Genomic DNA, 17407 nt, shown 5'->3' with positions numbered 1-17407 from the left:
GTCCCAGGCATTGGAATAGGCCTTGATGCTAATGGCTTAAGAGCGTTATTGTTAGACTAGAAACAGAGGGCCTTAGTGAGCTCGCAAAATTAAGTAGAATTAAAACTACTGCAGGCATTCTCCTGGTTCATGGATATTGAATGGATTTGGTAGCGAAATAGAAAAGGGGGGCAATTAAGGCTAAGCGAGAGATCGCTGTCAAACTCGACTCGATATCAGTTGATTCACCTATCCCTGTACAATCGGTCAAATAAATGTTGTACTTGGCCACAATGACCAAGGGAGCATGTGGTGCGCGGTCCAGTACAGATCAAACATGTGAGTTATTGATACTCAGCCACGCCACTGAACTACACTCGCTTTTCACACTTGAGAATCACTTGCTCTGGGTGCATCAACTGCAGCAACAATTTCATCCCTGCATCCTTCTGAACCATCCTACGCAGTCTTTTCCTGGCCGCCTCGTCATCTTCCTCGTCTAGCGGCACTGGTCGTATCTTATGCTGGCGAAACAACGCCACCAGCACGCCCACAAACTCGACTTGTGAAAATTTGCGGCCCGGACAAACTCTTGCACCTTCAGACCATGCCACAAAAGGGTTTGCCCCTTTAGGGAACTCAAAGAAGGTTTCTGACTCGAGTCTGTCTTCTGCTGAAGCTTTTTTTGCAGGATCCGAAATTATCCAACGCGACGGCTCCCATTCCAAGGAGTTGTTACCCCAATGACGAGGATGGGTATGTAAAGCTGAATAACTCGGGATAATCATCATATCAGCAGGAAGGGTGTAAGTTTTGTCGCGTATCTGGATGGATCGTGGTTCTGAACCTGTCGTCTTAACGATAGCTACAGGTGTGTAAAGGCGAACAGTTTCATACTAGAGAAACAGTCATTAGTAATGTACTTGGCAAGAATCAAGAGTTTCTTGCAACATACCATGACAGCTAAACACCGTTTCAGGTGAGGGAATATCGTTGCGTATGATGATATTCTTGGATCTTGATCTCCTAATACAGCGTTGATTTCCTCTGATACCTAGTCTTGCACGTCCGGCCGTGTTGCAATAAGAACCAGTCCAAAGGCAAGAGAGTTTGCAGTAGTATCGTGGCCGGCGAAGTTGAACACAAACATGTTTCCATAGATTTCTTGCTCTGTTAAGCCGCCGTGATCCTGCTGGGGATTCGTTGTGAAACCCTCGGACTTAGCCTGAGATGCACGGACAAGGGAAGTCATGAGATTATCTCCGCCTTTCCTCCCACTGGATATAGCGTGTTTCTCTTCTTCGTAAGTAGTTGTCATGTAGGTCCTAAACGTAACGGTCGCTTGATGAAGCTCCTTCCAGCTCTTAGGTAGCCACCACTTGTTAAGATTGCTAGGCCCGAGGGCGACAAGTGGAATGCAGTTATCCAGGATCAACTTCAACGAGTCTCTAATGCTCGACAAGTCGTTGGTAGTCGAGACCTCCTCTGCTCCTTGGAAGGCATATGATTTGCCAAACGCAGCGCTTGACATAACGTGTAGGGACAATGTTCGAGAATCGTTCGCAAGACTGTTGACTGATCGTTTCGATGACCAATAGTGAACCATTCCAGCAGCTTGAGCCAAACTTTCGGACCATACCAACTCGTTGTTGCGCTCATTGAAACAAGTTGCCGTTATCTTGCGATGGCGTTGCCATTGTGGTCCCTCAGTCGTTCCAAGGTTCGGCCCAAACACATTGAGCATTTCGAGCATCTCTGTGGGTCTAGTAAATTCCGCCTTTCTGGCAAATATTTCAGAGATGGTCTCGGCGTTACAGATTTGCAGCCAGTTCTTGCCTGGTGTAACGAAAATGAATGCATCGCCTAGTTCTTGGTGTGCTCTATAACGGTCCTGGATTTCCCATCCCCGCCAATTGAAGCGAGTGAAATTATTTGTTCCAAAAGGGAGGCGTCTGAAATACGGTAGAACTCTTGTGTCGATGCTCATCCAAAGAGGGTTACCGCAATCGATTGGGAGGATTACAAGAGGTAGGCCGGTTTTCTTGGCTTTGATGAAGTTGACCGTCAGGCAATACAGTACGTAAATTATCCATGCCAGTAAGGGAAGGAAGGTCAGCAGATAAGAAGAACTCGCCATGACTTAGGAGCTCTATTGCCGTGGAATACGACCCGACACGTTGCAGACGGGTGGCGAAGTGTTTCGCCGACAGACTGCAGCGAGGGATTTGATTACACTCGAAAGTTACTATTTATAACTTCAGAACGGCAACCTTTTCTCAGTAAAACCTTTTTATTATGTTGGACGATCAGAGTTGGATGATCCAAGGCTAGGTTATAAGGGGCGGAGATTTCGAACGGCCATGCGATGCTTTCAGCCTATGCAACCGTCGGTAAACACTCACGAGAATCCAACAAGCACACCGAGTTTCGAGATGTTGGATCTCTGACTATCCAACCGAGTGATAGCCACGTCTCCGCCTGGGCCTATCACGTATTGACTTGAGTTGAACTTGGATTGATACCGGGAATAAGGACATCAAAACAAGGTACGACAATCGTGCACGTGTTCGGTCTCCGAGCTTCCTAGAATTGGCCAGGTAAGAGAGTATAGACGTATCTAGACTGCAAGTGAAAATATGATAGTAAATAGGAGAAATTACGAAATTCATGGGATGACGTATGTGTCTTCACGAGGTAGGTACCCCTGATTCTGCACGTGATGATGTTCCGACCTCCGCGATGGCTCTTCTCCTTCTCATTCCTCATTTCTCATCGCCCCTCTACCTTTACTTCAAATGTGCCCTAAATCATTGTGTCTCCGCCTCTGTGTTTTCTTGCTCCTTTCGTTTCATGTCCATGTTCATTGTTCAAGGCCCTGTCCGAATGGCTGAATTGTTCCGCAGTTGGCCTTGCCAGCAGTCGTCTCGTGCGCAAAATCTGCCTTGCAAGCTGCAAGGCCGAGGATCGCGTGATGATGGCTTTTATGGCGACAATGTAACTGAGAAACGCGTCCTCGATACGCTGAGAAGTGCCGGGGAGATCCTGGATGGGTTTTGATCAGCCTTGTCTCATTTCCACTTGCCTTGACTCGGATGATCAATTGCGTATACGTCTCATCGATGTCTTCTTTGCTTTGAAGACCCCGATTGCAAACTTGCATATGAGAAGATCATGAGTCTGAACGCATAGAAAGGACAACAACATCACTTAGCAAAGTTGTCACGTGTGTGTTAATCGATGGCCACTTTTCTATCTGCAGACGAGTATCGATCAAGACTAATTGGAGTGTGTTGCCCTTTTTGTTTCACTTTGTCTCATTTCGTGGCCCTATAGCAATAGCAGGAACAATCCACTAGCCTTGTAATATGCGGGCTGTATGTGTGGCGGAGGCTTAGCTTTCAAGGCTTGCCTCGTTATCATCGAAAGCACCTTGTGATAACAGACAAGGCTGGGGGAAGATGAGTGTACTATAATCTATAAGATGGGGAGAAAGGGTCCTAGTGATCGGGTTTTACATCATTCTTTCTTGTTTCCACGTCTTGTCTATCGGCATCGCAGAGTGTATCAAGAGCCATGCGTATGGCCCCCAAAGTGGCTGGTGTCGTCTGCTTTGCGACATTGTCAACTGCAGTCAAAGTAGACGATTACCAATTATTTTGTAGCTGCGTCATCCTCAACTCATTCAACGGCACCATCTACGCGACCCCTGCACATCAAATGCTCCAAAATATCTCTGCGTCCCTGAGCATCTCTGACCAGGAGCTCTGAACTTCTTGGACTGCATATCCAGAATACAAAATTGAAACTTTTGCAGATCAATTTGGCAACCCGACGACCAACATTTCGAATTCTGTTGGGGTTTTTACTCCTGCTATTTATGATTTCTGTGCGGCTCCTGAAATTGGAGAAGTACGTATATATGGACGTCACGAGAGGTCAATCTCTCTGTGTATAGCTCGTGAAGCTAATAAATTCAGGAGTTCTCATTTCCAGATTTCTCGGCATCCACTGCTGGCCTTTTACTTCCCTGGATTGCCTTTTTTGCGCAACTTCCTCGACAAACTGGGAGCAGTTATAATGATATCTTAAGCATATTCATATCAGTTGGCAGCCTTGCTTGGATATCGTCATCCGTCTTCCTTGCTGTCTTCTTCCGTCGTGCGGTCAGCACAAGATTCAACCAACTTCAAGCAAAATTTATCTCTGGTGCCAACAAATCTATTTATCTGCACCTTGCGAAGAGATGCGAAGCTGCAAAGATCATTCTGCAAGCCGGTATTCAAGCTTCCATGCGACTGAATCCAAGGCCTGGGTTCTTGAGCAGCTTGATAATATCTCCAGAAAATCACTGGTGGTGGATTGCTGCAGCGGCGGATATTAAAGCGTTGTGGCGACGAATAGATGCCGTATTCATTGCACAAACATTCATTGCCGCATTGGCGTGGCTCCTTGCCATCATTACCAACTTCTCGGGTCTTCCTGGGTCGGTGTCATCTTCCAATAGTGCCGAATGGCAGATCTGCATGGGCACATTGTGGCTGTGGTTGGTAAGTCAACTCCTTTTTGTTCCAATTCGTTGAGCATCCCTCGCTTTTGAATTATGGTGTACTAATCGTGGCGTGGATCAGTTCACGGCAACGTATGGTCCAATAGCCATCGAATCACTTTACAAAGCTAAGGTCCTACGTCATGCTTTGTCTTCACCGGGCGAAACGTACGATAGGTTTCACTTCGCTCTTATCAATGGAAAGGTTGCGGAACAACACGAACAAACAGCGATAGTGCAGAGGTCAGCCCTGGTTCCCAAGTACCTGATTAATCGTCGAGGGTCTACCCAAGTGTACGGGATCATGAATGAAGATAGAGAAGCTTCCAGTAATGTTCGTATTCCGGATATGTGGGGATTATCTATTGAGGGGGCTGGGAGAAAGGAGGGTTTGAATACCTTTCCATGCAAATTCTTTCCTTCTGAGCAGCTTGTCGACCACGTTGTTCGACCTTTTGAGTCGTTCCACCAACGCTTGGAACACGACCAAGCACCAGTTTCCAACAAAGACGACAACTTATTCTCTCCAAAGTACGGGTCCTTTGACCTAGCATCAAGATTAGACTCTAAGTTACTTGATCTTGAAGCTGCCTCACCCACGACAGGACGTCTGAGACCTGTGAAGACATGGGATTCGACGAAATCTCCAACTTTGAATCTCAAAGGCTCATCTCAAGCACTAGACGAATATCTTGGAATCGAAGTTTCTCGCTTCACCGCATATCCCAAGTGGTCCGAAGTCGTACGCGGTACATGGATGCGATTCATTATGGCAAATATCCTTGGACTCGTGGTACAATGGGGAACCAGTGGACCAGGAATTTATGTGATGTACTACACACCACCTGTCGTAAGTTCCCATAATATTGTGAAAAATTGGATACTGATGAAATTACCAGGGACTAGGATGCGACTCGGGAGGGCTGCTCATATATGCTGTTGGTGCAACTTTATCGTGGGCATTGTTGAATCTTGGTAGCCTTCTCTCCCATACGGCTCTTCTTCATTATCAACGTTATCACGACAAATTCCCCAGCCAGCCAATACTTGATTGCTACAAGCGGACCTATTCTCATACCTTTCTCTGCGGAGCCGCGGTGATCACTCGTGTCTTAGGGAAATTGGTTGCCGTCATCAATGCCTGCTGGATCCTGGTTTGGTCGTTCCTAACGTATACCAATGTTATGCAGACGCCGTACTGTACTACTGCTTATTTTTCCCTTCGGAATCGCGGCTGGATGCGATTATGGAATTTCGAATCTCAACAATATATGGCTATCAGAATACAAGAGCTTCAATGTCTCGTGTTCGGCACCTTTATTGCTTACTTCGCTTGTGTTTTAATCTCTGCTCTAACTTCAAACGAAAAGAAGCGACAATGTCGATGGACAGTTACTGCTGTGCTTAGCCTTGCCTTCCCAACCATTGCAATTTTGTTGTATTCGCGAGGTGTGAGGAGCGTGATGGACTCAGATGGAGGCTTCATGATTTAGCCTTCGACCAAAGTCTTGGCCATCCAATTATGTGGATCTCTAGGAGCTGAGACAGAAGAAACATAAGAGCATCTACGTTCTGCTCGCTCAGACTATCTGATACCTTGAAACATGTTTCTATAGCTGGTTTCAGGAGACAGTATCACGTGTATCGTCCGATCACCCCAGTTCCATGGAAGCTGGAGATTCCGAGTCATTTCTGCGCATGAAGAGGAATACACACCTGCAGCACGGAAGAATTTGCGACTCTGGTTGGATCTTTGCTCTCATGCAGGGTCCAAGAGCCACCACAGACCTCTCACAGCCAAAGTGTCAAAGCTAGTCACATGACGTCAAGACTTCTGACCATTTATATTTGCGGTTTAGTCTGGGATTCCCGGGACTGTTGATAAAACCACTTCCCCCACGATCTGAGTTCGAGACTCTGCTTGCAGTCGACACATATATTCGCCAACATAATCTCTCACTAAGTGACCGCTATGAAGTCCATTAATATCGTCAACGCTATCACCGATGCATTACTCTTTCAAGCCAAGTTGATTACCACCAGCGGCGTGCTCATGGTCGCTTTCTCGGCTTTCTGGGTCCTCATAATGTCGAAGCACCACAAATCCCTAAAGGCTTGAGCTCGACCTCTACCTTCGTGGATACCCTCGCCAACATGCTGGTCCGCTCTCTCTTTGTGCTCCCGATTCTCGACATACATCGATCTATATGTCGAACTCATTGCTGGACTATGTTCTTCTTGGATTTCTGTCTGAATACTACTTCATTTCTATACCAAATTCTATTCTCGGTTACCTTCGAAACATCGAACTAACCGATTCGGTCAGTCTACCTGAAGTACATCTATCCTCCGCCCTACAAATGCTGAAACCGTCAAAGTCTCTACGCAACACGACCCATGGAGAGTTTTATGAGGAAACGCCCTTGTTTCGATGGATGTTGACATTGTGCTGGCCAGGATTACCAGGAGTTCTGATCTGATCTGGTCCAATCAAGTTGGCCGAGTTCTATATAGTAATGGGTTTGAGACCGACGAGGAGGTTTTGAGGCTCGAAACGGGCGTCACTACTGGTCTTGATGACGGAGACACGTTAGATCGTGGATTCAGATCGCGGAAGTACTCAGATGAGAACTTCCGAGACAAACGCCTCGATGTGGCTTCGATATGTCCTGTGTCAACCTTCGAATCAAAGAATGTTGTTCTCGCCAACTCGTCGTAGCTTGACAATATTTTGGTCTCGAATATCTTTCTGTTAGGAGTGGACCATTTCATGTTAAGACTACGGTCTGCCGTGGGATATCCAACACGCATGTTTCCATGGTGCAAAAGGGGCACTCTGCTCATAATGGATGATGTATTGCGCTATACCAAGAGACAAGATAGCCTAATGAAGCTTCATATCCCCACTCTGATTTTTGATGAAATAATCTGAAGTCTTCAGACCCAATACTTGTCTCCATGATGCGACAAAAACTTTCCACTATCCTCCAAAGTCAACTTATCGATGACCTCGAGCTGCATCTTGACTGAGTCCTCAGTAGAGATCTGTCCTTTCAACTCCGGGTACGCTTTCTGGAAAGCTTGGAGCATAAATCCCGCCTGCATTTCGGATTCTGGGCCTGTTGTTCCGTTAGTTTCTCTCTGTGACATGGCGCTGTGACATGGCGCTGTGCCTGCTTCTCCTCAAGAAGAGTATTTCCAGCGCCCTCAGAGCCCACCCTCTTTCTTCCAGTAATGGGATAATAAGGAATGAAACTCACCGAACTTAGTCTTAACCCACCCTGGGCTGAGCGCCAAGAATTTCACTCCATCCTTTTTGTAATCGATGGCAAACTTAGCGACCAAAGTATTCAGTGCAGATTTACTAGCCGCGTATCCAAGTGCGAACGGAATATCGGTCTTGAGGGACATGTCGTCATCCGCCATTCCAGTCGAGATGCAGATGATCTTCTTCTGCTCCCCGGCTTGGATGAGAGGCATGAAAGAGCTCGTGGTGAAAACAGCAGAGAAGAAGTTGGGCTCCATACTAGCGAGGATGGCGTTTTTCAAATCTTGGGGGTTTCCCTCGCTAGGTTGTTTCGTTAGCTCTGTGTGATCGATCAGAGTAGAGGAAATGGTACTAGTCTCGAGGTGCTTTTGCATCATCCACACTTCCACCTCCAACGTTGTTGATCAATGCATCAAGTTTTCCTCCAGTGACTTTGCCAACTTCTTCAGCTGCACGATCCATGTCTTCTTTGCTGGTAGCCTCGCCGACTATGATACGGACATTTGGATGAGAATCGGCGAAAGTTTGAAGATCAGTCGCGGTTGCGGGGTTGCGAATGATGGCGAACACTTTATTGTCTTTGTTCGCAGCCAAGGCTTTTACGAAGCCAAGCTGAGCATTGTTGTCAGTGGAATGATCACAGTTTGAGATAAGAAAGTTTAGTGCTTACACCAATGCCTGTAGAGGTTCCGGTCACCACGTAGCTAGCCATGATTACTATGTTGAATAAGTAGTAGACAATGAGAATTATAGAGTGAGTGCTTGAGTTCAGAGAAGAGTGAGGTGAAGGACTAGGAAGGCAGTCGAGATTCTTTGCAGCAGCCTTATATCTCTTGTTACACGAGCTAGTATTGGCGAACACCGATCGAACGCCGACTTCAGATGGCCCCTTAAAACACACGAATATTGAGAGGGCCCTCGACGTATTTGTAAGTCGTGCCGGAGTAGAATGTTGCAAGTCTGTGGTTAAACCAACAGTTTCAAACACTGTGTCTATAGCATGATTAGCATCGGATAATCTCGAATCGAATTCCACATGCAGGTTGGCTGCCTAGTTGGTATTGACCAATGACCTAACGTACCGCCGAACTAAGCGCGCTGTCATTACGCGGTGAAGGATTGGAAGGATGACACATTATGAGAGGTATGCAGGCGCATGTCAGACTTTCCATTTGGAGTAAGGTCCGTAAGTGGAGCGTGTCACGTGGGTGCATTGAAGAAGAAAGCAGCTTGTCTAGAAGCTTCTCAGGCCGTGACTAAAGCTTAGGCTATATTCAAGCGAAACTTGTGATATTTTCATATCACCTCAACTAGCCCAAGAAAGGAAAACGGAAAACAAAGGCCCTAGGAAGTTGCAGGAGTAGAACACTAGGAGCTGTCCCTTACAATACTAATCCATTGATATCAATTCTTTTTTCAATCTAAATCAGTGACACAATTCCACAGACTGGAGTACAGCGGTTGGATAGGGAGAGTGTGAAACAAAGGAAGTCACCCAGGCCTTCACGAGCTTGAATTCTTCGTCGAGGGTTCAGGTTGCCGGTTATCCATCAAATGTTTTCGCAAATATAATAAAGCGTAAACCCCAGTCGAACACCTTCCATTGAGCAGGAGTACTGTACTTTGAGTAACTCCCAAGCTCGTGCATGCTACAGATAAACTTGACTTCAGATTTGATTGACAACCATGGAAAGCAAAGATCACAACGCAAAAGAGTAGTACAAAATTTCCTGAAGAGCGTGACCTAAGTCTATTAGTATGGAGCAAGCCAGAACTAATAAACATGCTGAGCCTCAAAATCGCATCAAGAGCATCAAGCTTCCGCGGCTCTCCGCTGTTTTCCACTAATCAAATACAGAGCCGCTCTCATCTCCAAAAGGGGATCATCTGATGGTTCCACTCCCTGAACACGTGGGATGGGATCAAAGATGATGTACTTCGTCTTTGCTGCAGAGTCCGCCTCAATGGTATCCACCTTGAAGGAACCCAGCTCAACCACGGGACGAGTATCAGGCCAGTGGACAGTATTGTCGTCCGTTACATCATCCTCAGCAGCAATCTGAGCCAAGATTTTGAATGAGACTGGCCCTCCTGCAAGACGAGTCTCCAGCTCTTCTTGCAGATAATTCGCGCCCTTCTCTTTCACGACTTCTTCATCGAGGATCTGAACACCAGCTTCCGGGACCACGTGGTATCTGATGAAGGTAGCTTTACCAGCCGAGTCAATAAGTTTGAAAGCTGTAACACCGTAGTATTGCTGTGTTGCAAAGCTCGCTGGAGGCGGCTTGGGATATTGGACGAAGGCGAGTGCCTTTGGGTGGGTGCCGAGGAAATCGCCAACAGTTCCGGCAGCCAGATGCTGTAACATTTCCAGAAACTCGGCCCCGGTACGAGTTGGAAAGGCAGGAACCGAGTGGGCAATGATATCAGTGTGCTTTCGTTCGCCAATCATGAATCGGATAGCAATACCCCGAGGATCAGCATTTGGATCGGTATCGGGGATGTTGGGGATCCCGGTCGAGTTGGAGAATCGGACCAATACTGGAGTTTCTGCGTTGGTGAAATGAGGGGCAATAGATAGCTCCTTGACTTTCGCGGATGGTGTGAAGGTTCCACTGTAGAGTTTTCCCTTGGCGTGTGCTACCTCCATCTTAGATGCTATTGAAGCAACGTTCTGCTGGAGCTATCTTACCTGGGCGAAAGCCTGGGTGCTTCCCAAAGATAGCTTGCAATTGTTCCACCAGCCCTCCGGCCGTCTTCATGATTTCTTCGTCATTGGAAAAAGGCATGATTTGAAAATAGAATTAAACTTTGTACCGAAAGCGTGAGCAGAGCCGACTGTTGAGATGTAGAAACAGACTCAACGATTACGCTGCCTTCTTTATATACTTCCATGCCGCAAGGCTGCAACATCTGCTTTCCAAATAACAAGATGCGGAGCAAGGCAGCGGCTGAATTGAAATAAACCGAATGGTCAACGGATTCATGGTGATTAGTTTTCCCGCTTTCAAAAAGATGTGAATGGACGGAATAAAGCCAGGGCGGCAGCATTATTAATCTTCTTCGCATACATATCGAACTGAATAAGCACGAGACCCTATCGCGTCGAGCTGTCAATATGCATCCTTGCTATCTCGATCGAATCAGATACGACTGATTACCGTCTCTGCAAAAACTCCAAATGCAGGTAATGCAAATTGGTGGCACATTGCTTCATTTGGGATTCGATAGCCTACTGCTTGCCAGGTACCCGAGACTACGATATCATTGAATCTATCTGCAGCTTTGAGGGAACTATTCGAGTTGTGTTCGCCGCACTGCAGCACTTCGCCATAACGATTCAGTGGCTCAAGACTACGAAGTTTGAACCAACCCGCTGCAATGAAGGATAGAGTGGCTGGGGAAACTTGACATATTCAGCACTGGCCGTAACATTCAGCTGCTGCATCCGACTTGCAACTTTGTTTGAATAAATATCTTTCCAAGCAAGCTTCATTAGACCTTTTCTCGACTGCCTTCACGGTCTACTAGAATGCAAATAATGTGTAGCTTTCTGTCTTGTGTGGAATATGCCTCTACGTTGTCGGCCCTTGGCACACCCAGGGCATCTTTATGCTAGACTTGCAAATGATAAATTGTCTCTTGACTCCCGCACTCGCAGATATCCTAGCCTAGGCCGGTGCTAGTGGAAGCACTACGGTATATATCCATTCGAATCCCACCTTATTCAAACAGTTGGCTTCGCATTGTCCTCGGACGAGTTGTCGATTGTTCGAGAGTCTGATCGGCAGAGATGGTTCAGGAGCGATATGCTTTGGGGAATGTCGTCGCGGAAAGGTCAAGTAGAAGTGTATAGGATCATTGGTTCAGCATGGTTCTGGGCTCTGTCAACTGTGAAGATCTGTCGCGGGAACGTAATTCAGACAGGACAACTTAGGCCCAGCTTATGTCGGCCAAGACCAGCGCAATTAAGCTCACTCGAGCCTGCTTGTGAGCAGCAGAGACAAGATACACTTGTCGCGTTCTCTAGAAGTGTATAGACAAGATGATGTAGGTGTCGGGGTCTTTGGTGGTAGAGAATCACTGGCAACGCTATGCAGGAAATTTCGAGTCTGATCTCAGCTCGGAAGAATGTTCTTCCGGACAAAATCCTCCATTCCTCAAATCCTCACTCCCTGCTTAACTTATTCTCGACGCCTTTAAAAATATCTTAAATCATTTTGCAGCGTATTTCCTATAACTTATAATGCGAGTTCGCAGCCTGATACTCGAGCAAGGCACGCTTAAACTTGGAGCGTCACCACATGTCCACCCCAATCCAGTTTTCCCCTTTCCTTGTTCTCTCCTCTTCATCGTCTTCTCTCTGCACCATTCGCTCGCCGATTCATTTCATATCCCCTAAACTGCCGTTCGCACCTCTCCCAAAGCATGGACTTCTGATTGGCCCAACCTGCGAAGCCTGATGGTCTGACTGGCTCGCTCAGCAAAAACTAGCGGCCGCACCAAAAGGTGTTCCGAATGGCAGCTGAAGGGATAGAGTGCTTTGCAGCCTTCTCTTTGCGATTCAGATGACAAGTTTGGTTTTTTTACTTTATTATTTTATTGATCGTTTTTTATGACTCGAAGTCTTCATCAACCAGGCAAGGTCTGTCGTGGTGGACAAATAATAACACCAACAAATGCTTCGCTTTTCATACCAGAATGTTCGAATCTACAGTATTTCCCTTTCTATGCGCCAAGTTATGACAAAGGGCGACGCAACACGTAGAACAAGGAAATCCTTTTTCCAACTTGAAGTAAATTCGATCATCTTCGAAGTAAGTTCTCTTGATTATTCGATGGGAATCTATTGGTCGATAAGAAGCAGAACGCGCTTTGGAATCACGGTGCCTGTGCCCCTCATCGTGCAGCTCGCCGAGACGGGCGTCAGCAGAAAGTTACCCCGCACTAGCGACCATCGGCTGGCACTGGGTATATGTGGACTTGATACATCCACATAATCATCAGTTTCATCTCACTACCTCTCGCGGTGACAAGTATTCGGTTGACCATAAGATTTATCGGTTCCGTATCTCAAATAAGTCACTTCCAAGCTTCATATCTCGATCTTGCTACACAACTATGGCAGCTCCTACTTCATCACAAACTCTACCCAACGGTCTACGCGACGTTCAGAGACTCATCACTGATCACAATTCAGAGGGAAAAGCCATCTTCTCGAAGGATATCCCCTCGACATCATCCTGGCAAGAGATATCTCCTGCATTCAGCTTCTTCCTTGGGTACACGACCAAAGGCTTCCCAGTCGATCTTAACGCGTCCAAAGCTGGCGAATTGCCAGCCGATGTCCAAAAGTACGAGATCGACCTGAAAAGTCCTCCGGGCGGACTAAGCCTCGGAAACGGTGCGTTCTCCTACCCCACCTCCATCATTCAGCTCGGATTCTCACATTGATGCACACAGGTACTGTTCTCCGCTTCGTCGACTTTGCGCCGGATAAAGAGGCGTATATGCATAGGACCGAGTCGATTGATTATGGTGTCGTCCTCGAAGGCTCGCTTGAGCTGCTTCTTGATTCGGGCGAGACTAGGATCATGAATAGAGGAGATGTTTGCGTGCAGAGAGCTACCATGCATGCGTGGAAGAACGTAACTGAGAACGGTGGATGGGCACGGATGATATTCGTTCTCATTTCTTCGGAGAAGGTGGTAGTTGGTGGGCAGGAATTGGGCGAGGACTTGCCAGGTAAAATTGGAGACAAGGATGCAACGAATTAGTGAAATGTTCAAGTCCAAAGTATATGAACCAATTCTTGCTCGGGCGACAAAGAACATGAGAGCATTTGAAACAGATTTTAACATCGAAATGAATGCACTTGTTGTTGTCTGCGTGTTCTCCTGAGGAATCTCCAGGATGCTCTGTCTGATTGCAATGTCACTTCATTTGTTCACTTTGCAAGAAGGGATCGTGATGAGAGACTGTGTGCTAGGTAGCTCAGTGAAGGCTGGCCTTCATGATAGTCAGTATAAAATTCCAGGAGGCCGCGGTCCTGAAAGCTCCTCCTCTTTTCTCTTGCTCTCTTCCTCTACTGCATCAAGCTGCTCCTGTGTTAGAAGGTTCCTCCACGCCTCGTAAAATGGCTTTCCAACTCCCGCCGCATACCACGATGTAGGCATTAGAAGCCCGTATCCTGCCATCCGTGAAGTGCTCCAGATTGCGAATCCGAAGGGGCGCCACAGTTCGAATTTAGCATGCTGTAGTGGTGACCGAAAATAATAATCGTGCACTTGACAACTTCCCGCCAGAAGCTGGAAGAAATACCACATGTCAGAACGGTGAGTGTTATCTAGGATCTCCCATTGCTGGTCTGTTAGTGTAGAACAAATTGCCCAGTCTTTCTTGAATCGCCAATATTTAGACTCGGCGATCAGATCTGCGGCATCTTGCCTGTATTGCGTCGCTGATTCGAGCAACTCCTGCTCGAGGATTGTCTCGGAGTCATTGATACTGCGAGTGTCCAACAGCAGCTCACTGATTTCGCAATCTTCTGTTGGATGGTATCCCAATTGGATTGGAACGTCACATAATTCTGCCGGACTTGTGCGTTGTGCGTTCAATCCTTCCCATCCGTCTGTCAGGACAATACGCGCAGCTTCCAGGGCGACGTTAAGATCGTGAGATAGCTGAATGCGCCAGAAAGCTCGAAGAACACGCTGCTGCTCAAGCCAAGAAGGTGGGCCAACGTCGTGGACGGGGTAGTAGTAAATGGTATCGGCTGCTTTGTCGTCCCATGGCCCTATGCCATCGTCGCTGAATCTCGTGCTGTCAAACGAGAACGCTGCTGAGTTGAAAGGTTTCAGAGGCGTGAACCGGTCCAAGTAATACTCGAGGCAACCAAAAGTAAGGCGTTGAATGTTTCGATTCACGGCGAGAAGCTCACGTATGATGGCTGTTGGTAGGTCCAATGGCAAGCTCGTAGGTGGATGGACCCATCGTGGCGGGGTCCAACGATGCGGGGATGTCTCGTGTCTGATGAGATCTTTCAAGGTGATCAGATCGTGGACCGTAGACGGTAACGCGTTGGCTCGTATGAGAGCAATGATGCGAATCAGTGCGCAGGTGTATGTGTGGGTGCTGCCGGAGGATAAGACCGTCGTGAAGATTTGCATACTCTGGGTGTCGAAAACTCGGTATGCGGCTGGCGATGCTCTAAGAAAGCTGTCGAGCGACTCAAGGTCTGGTAGGTGAGTCAAGATGGGAATGAGCAGTTCGGGTGGAAGACGATTTTCGAGGTAGCAGGAAAAGTTCGTCATCATCGGAAAATCGTTGAGAAGAAGGGTTCAATTGGGTTCCTCGTTCAAGATGACCAGTAGTAATATGTAGATACGTGCGCTGACGGGGAAGGATGTGTGTGTGTGCATACCATATATGTTGAGCTGCTGAGATGGACAACTATTCTCCTCGGCGGGTGACTCGAATACCAGGTAACCTTACCTACCTGCCTGTTCTAATTATCCTTGCAACATCACTGTCACTCCATCTCGGGGAATCGGCGAATGGTAAGGCGGACCGGCCTGTACTTTACATGGGTGTTAGCGAACCCCCTTAACAGCATTCGTTACTGGCGAGAGGCCTATAACTTTAGCGCTACTACACTGACCGACGTAGCGATCAACAGCTTGAGGTTTCCAGGACTTTGAAAGCAACTCCATCATTTTCAGGTATTTCGTTTTGATTCGACTGCTAGATTGAATAGAATCGAAATCGATGATCAATTAAACATAATCTAAGCAAAATCTCTCTAGGCCAAGAAAAGATTTCTCGGAAACGAGCTAAGTACAAGGACAAAGTCAGACGAGAACCTGCACTATACTGCAGACCTTCCCGTGTATTTGAGTATCTAGGGAAGTTTCTTCACCAGTGACTTCATCATGTCATTCGTCTCTTAGCTCTTTCAAGCGCTGAGTGCGCCCATATCCATCCTCACGAGAGAACTCGATGGCTGTTCTGCAAGAACCACATTCATCTGCTTGAATTTGACTGGCATCGGTACAAGGTGACTCGAATACCTGTTCCCAATCTGTGATCCAGTTGCTTCCGGTGTCCCGTCTTCTTCTTGCTCCGAATAAAGCAGATCACGCTTCTTCCCCACCGTCGCAGCTGCAGCCAAGGCGCATTTAGGTCTGTTATCCGTGATATAATTTCTAGCTTGCTGGAAAGCTTGAATCACATCATTGTGGATCTTCAATCTTGTTGTGGTCGCGTAATTCTTCTGATAGTACCTCTTGAGACCATTTTTCTGTGGCCCATTCGCACCGTTTCTCGATCCATCTGGATTCAAATCGATGGTTTTGTCCCAATCGAGTTCACCGGTGTAAGAGGCAATGCTAGGAGCCTGATAACCCGCTGGAGGGGGAATGACCGTCGTAGGTTTGAGCTGGAGAGTAAAGGGATTGGGTTCAGTGTGGATATATAGGCCTTTACAGTTTGAGCAGGGTATTTTACCCCTAGAGAATCAGAGATTGGCATGTCAGTACGGTTGCTCAACATTGTTTTGATCTTTGAAGAATGTCTGGTTTGAGGTTTCTCGAGTAGTTCGACTAACTCGGGTCCCAGTTGTGAGGGGGAAATGAAATTGAATCACATACCATCTCCCACTCGAAGTTGCATTGCTATTCTGGTATATTCCATTGCGTAACCCGCTTGCGCCTCCACTGCTGTTGCACCAGCTACCGCTGCTCGAGCCGAGTACAATGCATCTGCGGCCATCTTGATGGCAGGTGGGAATTCTTCCTTGAGGCCGACAAAGCCAGCCTTGGGCAGGAGCTTTTGCAGATCGTCTTCATATCCTCCTGGTATCTTGAACTCTTCAAACTTCTTCATAAGTGTGGACCAGTATTGATCAACGTTCCACATGTTGCCTTCCAATGTGTATCGTTACCTCGCAAATGTAGTAGAAGTTCCAACAAATTTGACGAAATCGTCGAAGGAACACATGCCCGTTACACCAGCCAATGCAGCCTGAGTGTCGAAATCGCTGGCTGGAAAAGGGTGTGTGGTACTGCGTACGCAATTGGTAGCTAACTGTCTCTGGGATTTGGTGAAAGCTGCCAACCACTCTGCCTTGTAAACAGAATAGAAATACATCATCTCCCACGGTGCAGCTACGCCCAGAGCAAGGACTTCGAGGCTGGCGAAAAGGCTCAAGAGGAGGAAATGTAATCGCATCGTGTAGATATAATACAAGATTGGTAAAGCTGAGTTGCAAAGATCGAGGAAAGTTTGCCAGAGAGAAAGGTTGGAGATACCGGCCTAGATACCCATCAAGGACTAGAGAGGATGAAGGACTCAGGATTCCAGCAAAAGTAACAAGAACACCGCGGAGTGGGAGTATATGGGGAACGGAATGTTACTTTTCGGAAAGAGAATACAAGGCGAGAGTGCGAGATGAGCTGAGTTCATTGAAACTGCTCCATATCGTCCTCCCTTGTAGATGAACAATCCCCTCCACCTGCCAACGCTTGTTATTGCAGATTACAGAACTTGATTGGAAATTTCAGGCTTGCGGCACTGCTAGGCCCACCAAGCCCCGGTGGTAGCAAGCGGCGAATGTT

At 47.2% G+C, this 17407-nt stretch overlaps 8 protein-coding genes across 8 annotated transcripts; 3 read left to right on the top strand and 5 right to left on the bottom strand.

The window, feature by feature from the left end:
* Positions 1-331: 331 nt before the first annotated feature.
* LY89DRAFT_708031 (cytochrome P450 monooxygenase-like protein) lies at positions 332-2116 on the bottom strand (the record flags this gene model as incomplete). Its single annotated transcript, XM_018217652.1, has 2 exons — positions 332-875; positions 1046-2116. 2 exons carry the CDS (start codon positions 2114-2116, stop codon positions 351-353), a joined length of 1596 nt encoding a protein of 531 aa, XP_018070345.1. The 3' UTR covers positions 332-350.
* A 1436-nt stretch (positions 2117-3552) lies between these two features.
* LY89DRAFT_783227 (uncharacterized protein) lies at positions 3553-6019 on the top strand (the record flags this gene model as incomplete). The annotated part of the gene is made up of 5 exons (XM_018222658.1): positions 3553-3637; positions 3794-3888; positions 3957-4526; positions 4608-5375; positions 5425-6019. 5 exons carry the CDS (start codon positions 3553-3555, stop codon positions 6016-6018), a joined length of 2112 nt encoding a protein of 703 aa, XP_018070344.1.
* Positions 6020-7259: 1240 nt separating this feature from the next.
* Positions 7260-8632, bottom strand: LY89DRAFT_100856 (putative short-chain dehydrogenases/reductase). Its single transcript, XM_018205006.1, has 4 exons — positions 8464-8632; positions 8146-8405; positions 7786-8093; positions 7260-7644 (listed from the first exon to the last, which is right to left on the bottom strand). Exons 1-4 carry the CDS (start codon positions 8503-8505, stop codon positions 7463-7465), a joined length of 792 nt encoding a protein of 263 aa, XP_018070343.1. The 5' UTR covers positions 8506-8632; the 3' UTR covers positions 7260-7462.
* A 679-nt stretch (positions 8633-9311) lies between these two features.
* LY89DRAFT_618719 (heme-dependent catalase) lies at positions 9312-10781 on the bottom strand. Its single transcript, XM_018210848.1, has 2 exons — positions 10486-10781; positions 9312-10433 (listed from the first exon to the last, which is right to left on the bottom strand). Exons 1-2 carry the CDS (start codon positions 10580-10582, stop codon positions 9607-9609), a joined length of 924 nt encoding a protein of 307 aa, XP_018070342.1. The 5' UTR covers positions 10583-10781; the 3' UTR covers positions 9312-9606.
* Positions 10782-11445: 664 nt separating this feature from the next.
* On the top strand, positions 11446-11864 carry LY89DRAFT_100775 (uncharacterized protein). Its single transcript, XM_018205005.1, has one exon. It carries the CDS (start codon positions 11603-11605, stop codon positions 11831-11833), a length of 231 nt encoding a protein of 76 aa, XP_018070341.1. The 5' UTR covers positions 11446-11602; the 3' UTR covers positions 11834-11864.
* Positions 11865-12555: 691 nt separating this feature from the next.
* Positions 12556-13692, top strand: LY89DRAFT_100754 (uncharacterized protein). Its single transcript, XM_018205003.1, has 2 exons — positions 12556-13197; positions 13257-13692. The coding sequence occupies exons 1-2, from the start codon at positions 12915-12917 to the stop codon at positions 13568-13570; spliced, it is 597 nt and encodes a 198-aa protein (XP_018070340.1). The 5' UTR covers positions 12556-12914; the 3' UTR covers positions 13571-13692.
* LY89DRAFT_100766 (uncharacterized protein) lies at positions 13555-15252 on the bottom strand. Its single transcript, XM_018205004.1, has one exon. The coding sequence runs from the start codon at positions 15107-15109 to the stop codon at positions 13814-13816; it is 1296 nt and encodes a 431-aa protein (XP_018070339.1). The 5' UTR covers positions 15110-15252; the 3' UTR covers positions 13555-13813.
* A 495-nt stretch (positions 15253-15747) lies between these two features.
* LY89DRAFT_750092 (uncharacterized protein) lies at positions 15748-17021 on the bottom strand (the record flags this gene model as incomplete). Its single annotated transcript, XM_018221189.1, has 3 exons — positions 15748-16271; positions 16442-16714; positions 16802-17021. The coding sequence occupies 3 exons, from the start codon at positions 17019-17021 to the stop codon at positions 15748-15750; spliced, it is 1017 nt and encodes a 338-aa protein (XP_018070338.1).
* Between the last annotated feature and the right edge of the window lie 386 nt (positions 17022-17407).

The sequence above is a fragment of the Mollisia scopiformis genome (genome assembly GCF_001500285.1).
Source record: "Mollisia scopiformis unplaced genomic scaffold LY89scaffold_14, whole genome shotgun sequence".
NCBI classification, from domain to species: domain Eukaryota; kingdom Fungi; phylum Ascomycota; class Leotiomycetes; order Helotiales; family Mollisiaceae; genus Mollisia; species Mollisia scopiformis.
The sequence above is the reverse complement of the archived record's forward strand: the minus strand, read 5'-3'. Positions and strand labels throughout refer to the sequence as shown.